The sequence below is a fragment of the Mustela putorius genome, unplaced genomic scaffold, assembly GCF_011764305.1.
Source record: "Mustela putorius furo isolate JIRA1106 unplaced genomic scaffold, ASM1176430v1.1 tig00000835_pilon_pilon_pilon, whole genome shotgun sequence".
Classification (NCBI taxonomy): Eukaryota; Metazoa; Chordata; class Mammalia; order Carnivora; family Mustelidae; genus Mustela; species Mustela putorius.
Genome location: NW_025421492.1, coordinates 6,838,095 through 6,856,268, shown reverse-complemented (window position 1 = coordinate 6,856,268; position 18,174 = coordinate 6,838,095). Strand labels below are relative to the sequence as shown.

The 18,174-nt window shown below is 60.2% G+C and overlaps 1 protein-coding gene across 7 annotated transcripts in view; it reads left to right on the top strand.

Moving 5' to 3' along the window:
• Positions 1-13,739, top strand: part of LOC101670298 (myelin basic protein) — a 101,347-nt gene extending 87,608 nt beyond the window's left edge. For 5 of the 7 annotated variants that reach the window (XM_004745654.3, XM_013052824.2, XM_045085244.1 and 2 more), the window contains 5 exons: positions 1,962-2,069; positions 4,409-4,444; positions 4,765-4,797; positions 7,895-8,005; positions 12,185-13,739. In XM_004745654.3, the coding sequence (XP_004745711.1) occupies positions 1,962-2,069; positions 4,409-4,444; positions 4,765-4,797; positions 7,895-8,005; positions 12,185-12,229 (333 nt within the window). In that variant the 3' untranslated portion in view covers positions 12,230-13,739. The remainder of the gene's footprint in view (positions 1-1,961; positions 2,070-4,408; positions 4,445-4,764; positions 4,798-7,894; positions 8,006-12,184) is intronic. The other 2 variants (XM_045085243.1, XM_045085245.1) reach the window with 1 other exon arrangement.
• Positions 13,740-18,174: the final 4,435 nt, after the last annotated feature.

Below are 18,174 nucleotides of genomic sequence, written 5' to 3'. Positions count from 1 at the left end.
GTTCTGCTTTTTAATTCTTGATTTCATGCCCGCTCGTCCTGGCAGGGGAGCACACGAGGTGGGCACACGCGTTGAGTGTGGCCGGCCGGTGAGGCCAGACGCTGGAGACGGGCTGCAGGACGAGGGTCGGCGGGGGACTGGGTCACTGGGGTCGCTGTGGCGTCAGTGGAGAGCGGGTACAACGCGAAGGCTCAGGGGTTTCAGCAGTAACAGAACCCCTCGGCTCGCTCCCTGCTGTGGTCACACCTCCAGGCTCAGTGCCCCCGGGCTCCCTGGACCTCCCCGGCAGTGCTGGGGCAGACCTGAGCGGCCGGGCTCCTGGCCGGCCGCTGGCACTGCACACTCAGGGTGCTCATGGGCGAGCAGTGCGGGAGGCTAACGACCCCCCAGGTCTGCAGGGTGAGCTGGAGCCGGCTCTTCACGGGACACCCCTGCCAAGCGACTGGAGCAGAGGGCGGAGGAAGGAGCGCCGGCGCGGGGGCCGGGCCGAGAGCGCACACGGCCCTCCCCAGAGGCAGGGAGCAGGATCCCCGTGGCGCAGAGGCCGGCCACGCGTGGGGAACGTGTCCACAGCACAGCGAGGCGGCCGCGCTGTCAGAACAAAGACCTGCACACAGGAAGCAGCACGCACACTGCGTTGCTGGGAGTCGGGTGGGTTCACAGCAGTCCTTCGGCCAGAGAAAACGTGCTCTGTTTAGTAAAGCCAAAGTGGGGGCTGGTCGGAGGTGCAGCGGGAGAGGACCACCGGGTGTGCAGATGCGTCCTGGCTGGAAAGGGAATAAGCAGAGGAAGAGCTCAGCCAGCTTCTGTTTTAGCGTCAATCCTGGGAAGGGGGCGGATGCCGGCGAGGCACTGGCGAGAGACAAGACGCATTCCTGGGGGCAAGGGTGACCACGGAGCTGCAGACCTGGGGGTCCGAGGCAAGAAAACAGACATCTGGGGTCAGCCGGCAGGTCCCCAACCGTGGGTGCTGGGCGCGTGCACCCGTGCCTCCAACCAGAGCCCAGCCAGGGTACGACAGTCACTGGTTAGGTGAGGCCCACCGAAGGCCTAAAATTCTGGAGGCGGTAGACTCCTTAGAGGCGAAGTGTCTCTTGAAGAAGGGCTCAGCCTCACGCAGGCTGCACAGAGCTGAGGAGGGACGGGAGACGCTGCAGGGACCCAGCCCGTGTAAGGGAAGTGCCCCGGTCGTCTGATGCCCGACCAGCCCCAGAGAGGCTCCCCTGGCTCTCATCTCCCTCATGTTCCTCCCCGTGCATGTCACTGGGCCAGCGGGAGGGACGCCCCGGGGTCGGTTCCACAAGCTTGCCTCCCTGAGCGCTCAGTGTGCGGGCCACGCTCAGCCCACGGTGCAGGGGCGCGTGGGGGCTGGTGGGCCTCTCTCCCTCCGCGACGTTCCACGTCACCTCTGCAGCACTTCCGGAGCTGGGAAGGGCTGGGCGCTGCTGCCCACAGCCTTCCCTCGGCTCAAGATGAGGAAGCGGTCGTCCCAACCCGGGCGGGTGCCAGTGCTGTGACCTGGGGCACTGGTTTTGAGAAACGGAGGCCAGTTCGCGTGAGGCACCCCCTTCAGAGCTCATGCTGGGGGTTTTTGCCATGAGTCCCTGCGTGTTCTCCTTTATCCGCGGCAGAAGCTCAGGGAAGTGACAGCTTTCTCGTAGCACTCAACTCACCCCGCGCCCGTCTTCAGTGGACCCATGGCCACATCCCCTTCCCTTTCCTGTGCCGTGACTCTGGGGGACCCAGGGCCGGGTCTGTGATGGAGATACCCCTGGTAAAGTCAGAGAGGCTGCTGTTCCCCTGTGGGCCCCAGGAGCATCCTGAGTCACGGCAGCCACATCCCAGCACAAAGTCCCGACCCTAAAGAAACCAGGTGCATTTCCAGGAGAGGAGAGAGGCCTCCCAGGGAGGCCAGAGCGGAGGGTGGGACCTGACCCAGCTCCCCACGCCCTCTCTTTCAGGATGGACATCACGCAGCGAGAACTGCCCACTACGGCTCCCTGCCTCAGAAGCCGCAGCACGGCCGGCCCCAAGATGAGAACCCCGTAGTGCACTTCTTCAAGAACATTGTAAGTGCTCCCATACCACTGTGAGCAGCAGGCGGCGGGAGAATCAAGCCTGGGGGGCAGCAGGTGCCCGCTCACGGCCTCATCCATGGACTGGAGTCTGTCTCCACATGACCCTGAATTCAATCCACAGGGGACCAGAGTCTATCCCCACATGACCCTGACTCTAACCATGAAGGGACCTGAGTATATCCGAGATGATCCTGAGCTCTAATCGTAAAGGGACCTGAGTATATCCCAAAGGACCCTGGGCTCTAATCTATGGGCACCTAAGTATATCCCCAGATGATGCTAAGCTCTAATACATGGGATGCCTAAGTATATCCCAGATGACCTTGAGCTCTAAGCATGCAGGGACCTGAGTATGTCCCCAGATGACCCTGACTCTAATCCACAGGGTACCTGAGTCTATCCCCACATGACCCTGACTCTAATCATGAAGGGACCTGAGTATATCCCAGATGATCCTGAGCTCTAATCCTGGGGCACCTAAGTATATCCCAGATGATCCCGAGCTCTAATCATAAAGGGACCTGAGTATATCCCAAAGGACCCTGGGCTCTAATCTATGGGCACCTAAGTATATCCCCAGATGATGTTGAGCTCTAATACATGGGATGCCTAAGTATATCCCAGATGACCTTGAGCTCTAAGCATGCAGGGACCTGAGTATGTCCCCAGATGACCCTGACTCTAATCCACAGGGTACCTGAGTCTATCCCCAGATGATGCTGAGCTCTAATCATAAAGGGACCTGAGTATATCCCAAATGACCCTGGGCTCTAATCCATGGGCACCTAAGTATATCCCCAGATGATGCTGAGCTCTAAGACATGGGATGCCTAAGTATATCCCAGATGACCTTGAGCTCCAAGCATGCAAGGATCTGAGTATGTCCCCAGATGACCCTGAGCTCTAATCCATGGAATTAGAGTATATCCCCAAATGACTCTGAACTGTAATCTATGAGGGGCCCAAGTATATCCCTAGATTACCCTAAACTCTAATCCACAATAGACCTGAGTATATCCCAAATGACCCTGAGCTCTAATCCATGGGGGACTGAGTCTATCCCCAGATGACCCTGCTTCTAATATGAGAGGACCAGAGTCTATCCCCAGATGTCCCCGAGCTCTAATCCATGGGGGCCCGAGTCTCTTCCCACAAGGAACGTGAGTATATCCCCCATGATGCCTCCCTCCTCCTCAGGGTGAGGTTGGCCATGGGAGCTCAACCCTAGAAGCTGGTCACAAGGTCCGGACTTTACCTACCACTTACTGAATTCTGTGTTCTAGGGAAGAACTCACTCCTTTTGAGACTAAAGTACTATGAGACACGCACTTGAAAAACGCAGGCTTGGGAAAACTCTGGAGGGAAAAAGATTAGCAAGATGCAGAGGAGCGGTTGTCAGGGTTTGTGGACAGGGAGGGGACGGGGACAGATGGGGCAGTGGACCTACTGTGTGTGATACGGCGGTGGCAGACCCCTGACCTCACGCACGGGAGCAAACCCACCGAACGAACACCCTCACTGTGAGCTCTGACTCGCTTCATGGAAGTGCATCTGCCTCGGGTCCTGCTTGTAATGCACAAACCACACGCGTGCAAGGTGGTAACAGACAGGAGGTCAGTGTGCAGGACAAGAGGGCAGCCGCGGCAACGCTCTAATTTCTGTGCATTCTTTCTAGAAACCTAAGAGTGCTCTCAAAAATAGACTGAAAAACAAAAACAAAACCACAAGCTTCCAATCCTAAATGTTTTGTGCCACAGACATTTTAAGAGGCTGTTTTGCATGTTAACAAGTGAGTGTTTGCCGAGTGAGCCCCAGGCCCAAGAACACTCCTGAGTATCAGCCACACTCTTCCTCCAACCCCGAGAAAGGACCTTAGCAAAGGGAGGGTCACCGTGACCCCCCGGAGGCAGCACGCGCGTGCAGGGACCTCTGTGGGATGGACCGGTGCTGCTCACGGAGCCTCCTGGCCTCCTCCGAACGCTTTCTGAGTGTTCTGCAAACGGCCTGGCCTCCTCCGAACGCTTTCTGAGTGTTCTGCAAACGGCCTGGCCTCCTCCGAACGCTTTCTGAGTGTTCTGCAAACGGCCTGGCCTCCTCCGAACGCTTTCTGAGTGTTCTGCAAACGGCCTGGCCTTGGCGTCCCGGGCCCTACGGTCTCCGTGAAGGAGGAGAGCGGGGAGGCGGGCCGGAGCGACGACTGCTCAGGCCCCAGGGCTCCGGGCCACCCCCACTCCCCCGGGGCTGGTCGAGAGCCGGCAGGTGAGGGCAGGAGGCTCCGTGCGGGAGGGAAGCGCCCGCCCCCGCTCACTGGCCTCTGTGTATCTTTGTAGGTGACACCACGCACACCTCCTCCGTCGCAAGGAAAGGTAAGACCTTGGAACATGGTTCTTATTTGTCACTCCGCCTGGAGACCTTCCCTGAAATCCTTAAATGTACCCCAAAGAGGGTGGGCCTCACGGCTGCCTGACCTCCCCGAGTAGCACAGGCAGCGGAACACCGAGCAGAGAGCGGGGCCGGCTCCCAGCTCGCTGTCCCCTCTCCGCCCTGGCCTTGAATCCGCCCTGAGCCGCCCCCGCCCCGGGCCCGGCGGGTGTCAGCACCATCCTGACCTGTGCTGCTTGTTTCTTAAAAGACTTTCTTTCTTCCTGCCTCAATGACGATGTCACTGTCTCTCTCTCTCCCACAGGGGCGAGGACTGTCTCTCAGCAGATTTAGCTGGGTAGGTGACACGGCGTGTCCGCGCGGCTCCCTCTCCCTTCTGCTCCTCACAGCTGCCCGGCATCTGCGTCCCGCCCCACGAGGCTCCCCTTCTTCCTCACCAGGCCCAGGGCCCATGCCATCGTGGGCCACCTTCTCCTCCTGAGGGGAACCCAGGGCCCCCGCCTCCGACCGCGCGGCGAGGCACAGGTCTCTGCTTCCGCGCCGGACCAGGCGGCTCCGTGCCTGAGAAAGTTCTCGACCTCCTTCCAGCACAGGCGGGGGATACCGGTCCCCACGGGGCCGGCCAGGGAGGCCTGTGCCCGGCGGGCTCTCCAGACCCCCAGCCCGGCCCCCAGGCTGACCCTTGGCCTGTCACACGGTCTAATGAAGCCCCGAGACCAGGAGTAGCGATAACCACAGCCTACCTAGCTCTCAGCATCCAGGAATGTCGTCTGAGGAGCACCGGGAACCAAGTGCCCTCCACGATTTTAAAGGCCAGCCGGCTTACTTTCTAGACACCAGAGACACGTGGTGGTGTCTAAGCCAGCTGAAAATGCCTGCCGGCGTGTGCTAACCAAACCTGTAGACGCTGGTTAGGAGTAAACGCTCTTCCTTGGCCCCGGCTGCCGTCTGCGGGATAAAATGGGAGAATAACCATGACCTATAGGCCAGGACCTCATGCACGCTGGACGCCCAGCCCGAGTCCCGAGTGCAGGGCGGGCACATCCGTGGCTCGGTTCATGGGCATCACACACGGATGAACGACGTTCGGAAGAGAAAGCAGGGAGGCGAGACCCGTGAGCGGGGAGGGGCGCAGGACGGGGAGGCCCGCCGAGCAGGGTGGGGGCTCCGTAAGGCTCGTGCGTGGCCCCAGCGCGTTCTTACGTGGACTTTGCTGGAACGCTTTATGCACATGTATTTGGGCCTTTTCTGAATGATGTGAAAGACTCTGCCGAAAGGGGCCGAGCGTGTAGGCAGCAGGTGGGCTGGGCCTCGCCGTGATTGACGTCGGACTCTTTGTGCCCGCAGGAGACCGAGAGGAACTGGGGAAGGAGCTCTTGTTTTGGTGACCCCTTGGTCTGCCTCCTGACTTTCTAGGCCTGGACGCTTGGGCAGGATGTGGAGTCAGCCGTCCCGGAGAAAGTGCGGGGCAGGGAGGAAGCCCTTCCCCCACAGGGCACGCGGAGCCCGCTTCACCCGGCAGCTAACCGGACAGACCTTTGCTCCCCTCTGCGTCTCCGTGGTGGGGCCTACTAATCTTCACTCCGTTTCTCTTTTTTCCAAAGCAAATCCGGCTCATTCATTTGCTCGTGGGTCCGTTTTCTCGAGCTACAGGACGGCCTTCCTGCCTGGAGGGTGCGGAAGTCGCCCGTGCTTCTTCTAAACTGTCAAACATTTCTTGGTAAATTCCAGGTTCTCCAAGGATAGAAGCAACCAAGAAGTCGAAAGGACAAAAAGTCAAGCAGGTCATTTAATCTGGAAACCCACCCTTGAGTTTTGTTCTCTGAAGTTCCTAGTTGGAGAAAAGCAAGCGAGACAGGAGAATGTGACACCAGCGTGCGAGGCGTGGTGTCCTGCCGCGTCGTGTGTCTGCACGTGGCCCCTGCATGCTTGGCCATGGCCTGTCCTTCCGTGGGACGTCCCCGAGCGAGCGCGTCCACAGGAACCTCTGGACCCCAGGGCAGCCCGCCCTCCACTGGCCTCCACCACCTTTAGGATACGGGGGACCCGCACGGATCCCTGTTCCCTCCGGCCCGGACGCACCTGCGTGCGGCAGGGACCCTCGGCGAGGCAGAGGGGTCCGGGGCTCCGCCAGGTTTATTTCGTTGACTAGATTGTCAGGCGCAGACCCGAGCGATCCCCCGTGTCCTGCCGGAGAACCTGAACTCCCAGAGCCTGTCTGTGAAGACAGAGCCACGGGGCAGGCAGCAGCCTCATCCGAAAACCCCCAGCCTGCTTGGCACCCGCGTGACATGGCGCACGAGCCTGGGGATCCTCATTCTGCCCACACTGGCCTCCCTGTGTCAGCACTGCCCGAACCCCCCGACTCCTTCCTTGTGTCCGTGGGGGAGCGTCCCATTTGAAAGTAAAATAGCTCTGAAAGTAGACGAGTCTGGGATGCGGGTGTCCCGACACGTCAGCAATCACCGGCCCTGCTCTGTGCCACGCGGGGAATTTCTTCCTTCCCTGAGTGCGCGGGGGCTGCTGGCCCCGGTAGGCCGGGCGCGGCCTCTCCCGAAACAGCGGCGAGCGCGTGCCCGAGCTTACGGGCTCTGTCGGCGGGACGGCGCGTCCGTGACCTTGCGGGACAGCGCGTCCATGACCTTGCAGAACCCCCCCAGTCACCCCAACCCCGTTTTATAAATGAGGAAACTGAGGCTCAGGGTGGCTTTGACAGTTGCCCGAGTTCGCACGGCGAGGGAGCGGAGAGCCAGGGCTCCGTCCAGGCTGCGGGGTGCCTGCGGCTGTGCCCTGGTGTACGGTGGCAGGGACACGGCTTGCTGGCCGGACCTGCCCCCTTCCCTCCTTCCCGACCAGCCCAGATCCCGGGCCCCCAGTGGGGCGCACACACCCGCTCTCAGGGCACCAAAGCCATGGCCGGGGGAGCGGGTGCCGGGTCATCCAGGCCAGACAATCCGAAGCTTCTCCTTCCGCTTTAGAAAACTAAGGCCTCAAATTGTGCTAAGGCCAAGGCTCCAGACCCTGCAGGCCGCCGCAGGAGGGGCCTGACGTGAGGAGTCTACCCGGAGAAGCAGGCAGGGTCTCCTGCAGCCCTGGCGCCTGGCCTCCCGCGGCTTCAGTCCCAGGAAAGTGGCCCCTGGGGCCTAGGGCTGGCCGGGTGCGCCCTTCCTGCAAGCAGGGAGCAAAGTCTGTTCACCGGGGTTAGCTCAACCTTGCTGCTCTTGTCTTGAGAGCCACACGGTGGAGCGGGCCCCGGCTCCGATCTTTCTCTGAGAGAGTTTGGGCACCCATCTCCCAACTCACGGCAGCCCGGGCTGGACCAACACAGCAGCGCGGAGCTCGGCCCTGGGTCTCGGCCGAGCGGCGGCCGTCCCCGCCCCGCAGCCCATCCCTGCCCCGCAAGGCCGCCCTGAGTGCTGTCTGGTCTCTTGCAGGGAGGTGAGGGGCAGAAGCCAGGATTTGGCTACGGACGCCGAGCCCCAGCTCACAAGGGGCTCAAGGGGGCCCATGACGCCCAGGGCACGCTCTCCAAAATCTTCAAGCTGGTAATGTAACCCTTGTGACCCTTCTGACTTCAGGGATGCTCTGTGGGTGGACAGGGGCAGGACCAGGGACGGGGCAGCGTAGTGGGGCAGGGGCGGGGTGGGGGGGCCAGACTTCACACACTGTTCCTGTGCAGTTCACCTGCCAGGCTGGCCCAGGGACCCAGACATGTCTGCAGGGGTGGCCCAGGCTCCCTTGGGGACTTCAAGGATACGTGAGGGGTCCCAATCGAGGTTCTGCCGCGCCCTGCGGAAGCAGGGGTGGCTGTGGGCACTGACTGTGTCTGGAAGCCCTTGGTGCCGAGGCCTCAGATCTTGGACCCCCGAGAAAGGGAGCAGGAGCCAAGGGGCCGGGGGAGGTCAGTGATCAGGCGGCCAGAGGTCCCGGGAACCCATGGGGGCTGCCTGATATGGACACTGTGGTCGCCGGCCCCACGGCCGTGGTCAGGTATGAGCTTGGTAGGCCCGGGCCCCTGAACGGGGCGTGAGAAGGCGTGTGCGGACAGCAGGTGGGGCGGGCCCTCTGGCTTCCGGCTGGCCGCCCGTCTCGGCGTTGGTCGAGCCCGAGGTTGGCTTCGCAGTGTGCGGAGGGGCCCGCTGGCCTCCACTCATTCCCGGACACTCGCGGGCCAGGGAACCTCCAGGGATCCCAGGCTCCCCCAGAGCTCCGCATAGGACCTGCAGGACGCCGTCCTCAGGGGCTGGAACTACCTGGACCCTGATCGCCCGACAGCCTCGGGCACGGGGCCGCCCACAAGCAGCCGCCGTCCCCGGGGGCAGAGGCCTCAGATGGACATAGGCTGAGAGCCCAGGCTGGCGGTGCTCACGGTCGGGGGCCCGTGGCTGCCCCGGCGCCCTGTCTGTCTGAGGTCAGGCTCACTCCATGGAGGGGTGCTTGCCGTGCATCACCGCGTGCTCTTTGCGAGGGGTGTTTAGAGAGCATGTTCTCGTGGTGGGGGACAGAACGCAGTTGGAATGAGTGCCCCTGGGACAAGGCAGGTCCCCTGGATGGCTGCCCATGGCTCCAGGAGGGGCCAGATAAGGCTTTATGGGCCAGGGTCGAGGAGCCGGTCACACAGCTGGGGACAAGCCCACACTGGAGGAAGCAGAGGCCCCGGAGGAGACAGGTCAGACAGGGAAGGGGTCCCCCACACAGAAGGCCCTGGGACCCCCAGAAGGCTGCATCACTTGGGTCCCCTGACACCTGACGACACGGGTGTTCACGCTGAAAGGCCAGCTGTGAGCCGCTGGCAGAGACCAGCCTAGACGGGGCTGGGGTTTCTGAAGCCCCCATCTGGGGTCTTGGCAGTGGACCTGAGGTCCCTGCAAGAGCCCACACCTCGGGGCTCACAGCTGGAAGGGGACAGGGATGCCCCATGCCCCATGGGGACACTTCGCACCTTCCGCACAGTCCAGGACAGTCCCCAGGCTGACTTGAGGCTCGAGGGAGTGCTGTGCATCAGTGGACGGGGCGCCCACAGGCGGACGGCCACGGGCACCGCTGTCTGAGTCCACATTCCCACGTACTTCCTCGTTAGAGTAACAACCGAGCTGCTGTTTCCCCTTGCTGTGAATCCACACGAGGCCGCAGGCTTCCGTGCCTCGTGGCCAGAGAGCTGGTTCCAAACAACAGCCACGGTTCCTTGCAAGGAACCTTCCTTCCTTCCACCGACTTCAAGAAGCGTCACGGGGAAGGCAGACGCCAGCACATGCAGGGCGGGGTTCCTGTGTTAGGGCAGGAAAGACGTCCGTGAAGGCGTGAGGCCCAGGGAGCCCGCAGCCCCGTCAGGAGAAAGTAACTCGGGAGAGATTGCCTGTTTGTCCTTCCTGGGGGAGGGTTTGACACCGCCGCAGGCGGGGAAAGACGAGACACCCCAGTCGGAGGGGATGTTAGCCTGGGCACTGCCGCACACCCTGTCCGCCGGCTGTGTCCCCGCCCCGCAGACAGACACGTCGTGGATTCTTACCGCCCCGTGAAAGCTTCGTCACCACTTGTCTTCAGGCCAGTGGGCACATCCTGGGGGAGCTGTGCGTTTCCATGGAAATTGCACGTCTGGGGGTTCTGGGTCACAGATAAGAACAGGAGCGTCTCCTCGGCTCCCCTGTCCTCAGACCACCCGCTGGGGTCACAGTAGACAACTTGATTTAACACTAAAAGGCTCTGCTGTGCGCGGCTTGGCGGTATCATGCTGGAGATCCGGCCGCCGGAAGGCAGGACCTGTGCCTCCCGCAGGCCCCCGGTCTCCCCCAGTTCAGGCTCAGCCTCAGGCAGCTACGCACGAGGTCCCTCAGCCCCGGTCACCCTTGACAGGAGGTCTCTAATCTGCACGAGGGCGCTTTCTAATCAGCCCCCTAACACATCACGGTCTTACCATTTATGGTGGAATAGTTGGGTCTGTGACCCCAGTGATCATGGGGTCATGTGTGCGGATCTCGCCCGCCTGGGCAAGAAGCTTGCGGGTCGAGCGGACCAGCCGTGTCCCTGTCCAGCACGTTCATCGTGGGTGACAGACACAAGCCTGCGAGGCCCATTCGTTTTCACTCGGTTCTGTGTTTTCCCACATGTCTGTCTGTACAAAGTAGTTTAGAAATTGTAAAGCTTCCGTGGGGTTCAAGGGAAGCTTCAGTTTATCAAATTCAGTGACTGTGGCTTTCATGAGAGTTTACTATACGAAATGTCCACGAACTGGCCAGCCGCGGTCGCAGGGCTGACTGAGCCCACGCACGTGGTACCGTCGATTGAAAACTCCCTCCAGAGGGGAGAAGGGCTCCAAGACAGTGAGTGCGGACGGAGGTTCCCCAGTGAGTGCGGACGGAGGTTCCCCAGTACAGATGGGGGTGCCGTTGCCACGGATGGTCCGCCCCGTGGGCTGGGAACTGCTTGGAAACCTGCCTTTCTCTGAATCATTAGGGAACTGCATTGAAATATTACCAGTTTCTTCTTTGCACATGCACAGCTTTGAGTTTCCCACACGGGGCTGGGGAAGGCAGGGCCGGAACGCACGGCCTTCCCGCAGGTCCCCTTCCTTCCTGCCCCAGACACGGCCATAGGCCGACCTCCTGCTCATGCTCCAGCCCGTCCACTCGGCTGAGCCCAGGGCCAACCCGCTGCTGGCATCGACCTGCTCGAATGTGCGGAGAACCCGGCAGGGAGGAGCGCCTGCGACCCGCCCGGCAGGGCTGCTGGGTGGAACCCTGACTCCGCCGCTGGCTGCGTGGCCATGGGGCGTCATTCAACGGGGCTGTGCTCTGACTCCTCGGGAGACTCCGCCTCCCGGGCTGGTGTCTTCTTCCACCACAGTGGGGACTGGCTAGGAGCAGGCACAGTCATAGAAATAACACTGGATGCCCACCGTTGTCCTGCGCTCAGACGGAGCCCCGGGGCAGTGAAATGCTGTCTCACGGGACAGTAGTGCACAGGCTGGCGGGTGGATGGCCTCTGTTCTAGGAAGCAGGTCCGACCCTTTCAGAATGAGACTGCACTTGCCGGGGAGCCGCGCAGGTGAATTTTGGGGCTCAGAAAGTGGGGAGGCTCGTGCGGACGTGCTCTGGGCTCCCCCGGAGGGCAGCACTGAGGGCCGGGTTGTGGAAGGCCAGCCGGGCCAACGGCCCTGCCGCTCCCGGGGGCTCGCCAGGTACTCCAGGGGCTGGAGTCCCGTAAATGTTCTCACCGAGGAAACTAAAACCCCACAAAGCAGCTGTTTAACAATGAAGAGGGCCTTTTGGAAATAGCCCTAGCCCAACAGATCCGAGCTGTGGTCTCCTCTGTGCACGGGGCACAGGAGGGGGCGTCGCCGGCGCTAGGCTTCCGTCGCCGAGCTCGCTGCCCAGGGTGGCGGCCGTGCTGCGCCCCGGGTGGTGTCCAGGGCGCAGGTGGCATCTGGTGATGTATGCTTTCACAGGCACCTTGCTTCCGGGGGCCTCTCAGTCGCCGCCCCCCATACATGACGTGGGTGCCGGCTTTCTGGGTCCTGGGCAGGCGGCCCAGGAGCTTCTCCTAGGATCCCGGCACATCGGGCGAGCTCGTGCGAGCTCAGGGTGCTGGGACACGGGCAACCAGAGCCCCGGCCTCAGAGCCAGGCGAGATGGTCCTCAAGCGGGGGTCCCACTGCTGGATCCCACAGCAGGAGCGGAGGCCCTGGCCCCACGCATGTTGTCTAATTGTGTGTTTCCTCTTCTCAGGGAGGAAGAGACAGTCGTTCCGGATCCCCCATGGCGAGACGCTGAAGCCCTCCCCAGGGGTCCCCGAATCCTGTCCTCAGCTTCTTAATACAACTGCCTTACGAATTTAATACCGTCCACATCCGTTCCCCACGTGTAGCCGACACCCCCTGCCTAACGCCCGTTGAGCTGCGCACACGGTGGGCCAGGCACGCCGCGCCCTGCGGTTCTGGCCATCGGCCGAGCAGAGAGGAGACAGACAGACGGTCAGCGGTGACTTTGTGTCCGAAGAGAGTGCGTGCCCGGAGCCCCCTCCACCCGGCGTGGCCCAGACGCTGGCGGCCCAGGGGCAGGGGCGCACCTCCGAGCTCACCCTCCTCCCTCGGACTGGCTTTGCTGATTCTGCTTCCCCAGGCTTCGCAGGTGCTGCCGTGCGACACCGCTGTGGACACAGGGACGCGTGCGGGGCGGTGAGGACTGCTGATCCGAGCTTCCTTTGTTTCCTTTGGTTTCTCTCCCCGACCCCGGCTCACCTCCTAACACACACTCACTCTCCCTCCAGGATGAGCAGTCGGACGGCACAGGGGGCTTTCAGTACGTGCAGCGCGGGCGGGCAGCTGGGAGAGTCCCATGGGGTGGGCGCGGAGGGCGCCTGCAGGCGGCGGCTGCCCACCACCCCCGGTTGGCGGGTCTCAGGCGCGGTTGCGAGGGGACAAGGAGGCGGAGCTGGGCTGGGCCTCGGCCCCAGCGGGAAACAGGATCTTCTTGGAAATTAGGTGATGGCACGGCAGGAGCCAGAGCGGCTTCTACGAACAGCCTGTTTCCCCCCCAGAGCCCAGCAGGAGGGTCCAGGGAGACGCTCGTCTCAGAGTGGGACTGGAGAAGTTTTCTGGGTGGCCTGGCGGCGTCACCCTGGTCACGTGGGAGGTGACCGGCGGTGCTCCTCACGGCAGTGTGCATGGCAGATACTAACCTCGTGGACAGATGACCTCCGTCAGCCGGCATCCCGACTCGGACGCGCGTGGCCACGGGCTTCGGAGGGCCCGCGTCCCGAGTGGCGGGGCCGGACGTCGTGGGGGCCGGGCCTGGCTGGCCCTGCGAGTGGAGACGGGGCTCCTCTAAATCGTGTCTTTTCTAACTCGAGCTCACCTTTCCTGTGCCCCCTCGTAACACACTGACCCACCGTTTGATTTTAGCTGCGTCTTAGAGGCCTTCCAAGGAGCCACACCGGCGTCATCCGCCCTTAGAACGAAGATGAGGAGTAGTCAATGCACCAACGTAACCCTGTCCTAATTCCGATGCCCGGTGTGGGCGTAATGTAATGTCTATTAACCCATAGCCTCCATGATGAGAGGGTTACGGGGGAACAAGGAACAAAGTTTCAGAAACAAAACCTCCACACTTCCTGACACACACGCACACACACGCACACACACACGCTCTACGTCTTCGAGCCGGCAGTCGGCCGAGGGATCTTTGTGCGCGGCCGCCCCAGACAGCAAGCACGGGGATGGTGGGGGCCTCGTGGAAACGACACGCCGTCGGTCGATATCGAAATAAAATAATAAACTTTTAATGATACTTGTGTGGTGTCTTCTTTTATCTTTGTTCTGGTCTGCAGAATGCGGGCCCCAGCGACGCAAAGATGAGTGGTCGCATCTCAGGGGTGACCCGGGTGTGGGCTGTGCCGTCGGGGCGCGGGGCACGGGCTGGTGCCCGTGGCTTTCAGACCAATAAGGGAGAGTGGACTAGAGGCCACAGTTAGGGCACGGATGCGCTATGTCACCAGGAAAAGAATTTTCATTTTGTTTTTACACGATCTTTTAAAATATATTTACACTTCATTGTCTTCACGAGAGGAAACACCTGTTCACGTGCGCTAAAGAAACTCGGGGAAACTACTCTTTGCCACACAAAGCCATGGACAGCCATGAAGGATTTGGGAAATTTTTTTTTTTTAATTTCTTTTCAGCGTAACAGTATTCATTGTTTATGCACCACACCCAGTGCTCCATGCAATCCGTGCCCTCTCTAATACCCACCACCTGGTTCCCCAACCTCCCACCCCCCGCCCCTTCAAACCCCTCAGGTTGCTTTTCAGAGTCCATAGTGTCTCATGGTTCACCTCCCCCATGTGTCATTGCTTTGGGTGACAACAATTTTGTTTCAAAAAAGATAAGCCAAAATCTTTGTTTGTCTTGCTTTTAACTCAAGTCCTGGTTCCCTTCTGTCTCGGCAGCAGCCGGGAGGGAACTTCTGGGCCTGTGAAAGTCATGTGGGTGGCCCCCATGCTGGGACGGTGGCGGGAGGACCCGAGCCCACCGTCTGGAGCCCCCAGCCTGGGAAGCTGCCCTGCTCGCCAGCACCAGCTCTTACCTCCTCTTTGCCCCCGAATTCCTGATCAAGGAATCTGGAAAATCATGCATAGAGAGTCATCTTTTTAAAAGATTTTATTTATTTATCTACTTATCCGAGAGAGAGGGAGAGCACACGCAGGGGGAGCAGCAGACTCCCCACCGAGCAGGGAGCCCGACGTGGGGCTCGGCCCCAGGACCCTCGGATCACAACCTGCGCTGAAGGCAGACGCTTCACCGTTGCAGCCACCCACGTGCCCCAAGACTCACATTCTACCATAGTGTTTTTGGAGTTGGCCGGTCTCTTCTGATGGTGCATATACAGGACGCACGCTCAATGGTCAGTCAAGGGTTAATCCTGCAGGGACTCAGCAACTGCCACAACGACACTCGGGGACATATTTCAAAATAAAACAAGGCAGAACTGGAGCTGATCGGGACGTGCGCTTTCCCCGAGCGCTTTCCCACGAGGTGGGCACCAGGCTGAGCTCCACGAGGAGGGGCTTTGGGAGCCCCAGACACAAGCAGAGCCCAGAGGTGTCCTGGGGGCAGGGGAGGCACAGGAGGGACTCCCATGAGAACGGAGAGCTACGCCACTCAGTGTAGATCGGGACCGGGTGTCGCCACCATTGTCAGGCCGCCAGGCATAAGGACCCTGCAGCCGGCGGTGTGGCGGGAGCCCCACCAACGCGGGGGGACGCCCCGGGCAGAGCAGGCAGCTCAGGGGACAGAAGGTCTGCGGGGGCACGGACCCGGGCTGGATTAGTGGGACATGGCGGGGATGCCGCATGGGTCTTAGCTTCCAGATGCTGCTGTCCACAGAAGGGAACCGGCTCCTTGGGAAAAGAGCTGGCCTGGGCGAAGAGGCAGGAAGAGTGCAGTCCGCTGCACCTTACGTACACTCACAGCTCCTTCAGGAATCAGGGTTACACGGAAAGGATGAGGGCTTGGGATTATCCAACGTGAGGAAGATAATTTGGGAAAGTGCGGAGTCGAGCGTCTTGGAGCAGATGGCCAGCTGTCGTCCCCCCTCACCCAGAACGAGGACGGAACTGGCTGGCATCAGAGCCAGATGAGCTGCTTTGTGCTAATTATAGGGATTTCCTCCCACATAGCTCGGTTACCAGGGCTGCCGACGTGCCTGCACTGACGCCGAAGCCGTGCGGGAGGACCAGAGCCACGGCATCGTGGAGACAGCCGCTTACCGGGGGAGAGCGCGAGGCGTGTGTGTGCGTGTGTGTGCGCGTGTATGTGCATGAGCCTGTGTGCGTGTGTGTATGCATGTGCACGCATGTGTGCGTGTCTGCGTGAGCGTATGTGTGTGTGCGCGCACGAGTAAGTGTGCATGTGTCTGCAGCGTTTGAGTATGTACACGCGTGCATGAGTGCGCGCGTGTGTACATACGTGCATGTGTGTGCAGGAGCCCGTGTGCGTGTGTGCGTGCACGTGTGCGTGTCCGCAAGCGCACGTGCACGTGTGTGTGCGTACGTGTGTGCGTGCGAGTGCGTGTCCGCAAGCGCACGTGCACGTGTGTGCGTACGTGTGTGCGTGCGAGTGCGTGTCCGCAAGCGCACGTGCACGTGTGTGTGCGTACGTGTGTGCGTGCGAGTGCATGTCCGCAAGCGCATGTGCACGTGTGTGCGTGTATGTGTGCGTGCGAGTGCGTGTCCGCAAGCGCCTGTACACATGTGTGTGTGTGCGTACGTGTGTGTGTGCGAGTGCGTGCGAGTGCGTGGCTGCACACATTTCTCATTTCTCCCTTTTTCCTCAGGGACTAAACAGCCTTGAGTCCTTCAAGGTCTGCGCGACCGTCGAAGCTCGTCTGCGTGGGGACAGCACTATGGCCGTGTGCGGTCCGTTCGCCGCCGGCACCTGCCACGACAGTCCCCACCGGCACAGCAAGCCGAGCAACGGCAAGGCCTCCAGAGGGCACGGACGCCATGTCGCCAGCAGCCGCGGAGCTCGAGCTTCACCCCGACCCGAGGCCCCTGGGAAGTCCAGATCCGGGGCGCTGGCATGGGGTCCTGGGTCAGAGACAACAGAGACGGGCAGTCCCGTGTGGGGATATTCCCACGCCCGAGTCCCACGGGCCACCCCGGGAGACCGATGCCCAAGGCCCGGGGCTGAGCGCAGGACAGGAGCTGGAGCACAGGGACCCGGAGGCTTTTACAAAAGGCCATGAGCTGACCTTGCCCCAGAGGGAGATGCGTCGTGATTACACTGGCCCGGGGGACAGGCATCGCTCTGCTCCAGAGGGCGGAGCTCCGTCTCCCGAGGGCCTGCCCTGGACTCCCGAGGGCCTGCCCTGGACGATGGCCTCGAGGAGATCCGGGATCGGAGGCAGACAGCGCTCCGCTCTAAGCCCTGCCGACCCGAGACACATGGAGGGGCACCTCCCAACCTCTCTGACGTTCCCGCGCGTGACTGAGATTACGAGCGTTAGGACGGGAATTAGTCGACTCACTTTACAGACAAGGGGACAGGCCCCGAGAAGTTAACTGAGTGGCCCCCGACAGCCATCCATCAGCGCCAGCGCAGTTCTGAGCCGAGGCCCCGAGTCAGCCTACCCGCCGCGCTTTGCAAACTCACGCCTTCACGCTTATTTGCAAACGCGCTCACATCACCAGAGTCAGGCATGCCGGAAGGTCTCATCTGGAGAAGCTCTGTAAAGGGTCGCGGCAATCCGCTTTAAGGAAAAAATGTTTTCGTAATCTGATCATTCTGTCTGAAAAACCCACCCATCCACCAATTTTAAAACTTTCTTAGAGCAATATTCCTCCTACAAACAAGCAACAGACACAGCGAACAATTTCTCACCATTCCCTCTGAGCAAAGTGCAAGGGAAAGAAAAAAAAAAACAAATCATTTTAGGTAGTTCAATCCAAAAATGTATGGAGTCCCTGCTTTTGTGCTAGGAATAAAGTAGACAAAGGACAAGATACCCTCCATGTGTTAACTCAACAGGACGCGGCTCCATAAATTTCAAACTTCTACAAGTTCGGAAATACGTCTGTAAGGAGGATTAGATGCTAGAATGTGACCCAACTCCACGCATTTCTGGGGAAGTCCAAGATCCCACATCCCATGAGCAGACACACCGACACTGGGATCGACTTTCACAGCGAGTCACTCTCAAATACCTTGTAGGTGACAGAATGGACCATTGTCCCCACGTACAGAAAATAAGACACATGCTCTCCAAACCCGATGGACCCCAATTTATTGCGAATTCAGCATCACTGTGTTGGGTTAACCCTTGCTAAAAATGTTACCTACAGAAAACAGTTCTAACTCACCCCAAACCCAAGGAAGTAAATATATAGGAGTTTTAAAATAATACAAAAACTACTTTTATTATTCTTAAAGCCAGCACACGGGCTTTGGGCACAACTATCCATTTCTAACCCAAAATTGGATTAAAGAAAGAGAATCCAATGTATAAGTAGACCATGAAACAATTTCAAGGATAAAAAAGGAATTCTTTTAAATAGAATAAAAAGCTGATTTTCAAAGTTCTCTTTCGTGGTGAATCAGAAGGAATAGTACATCACCGTAGAACCTGTGAGATTACGAACCCGGATTTAATACCGAAGTGTTCACTCTGAAAAGATTAAATAGCAAAATCTTTCATGGTTACGGCCTACTGCTCCCGCCACG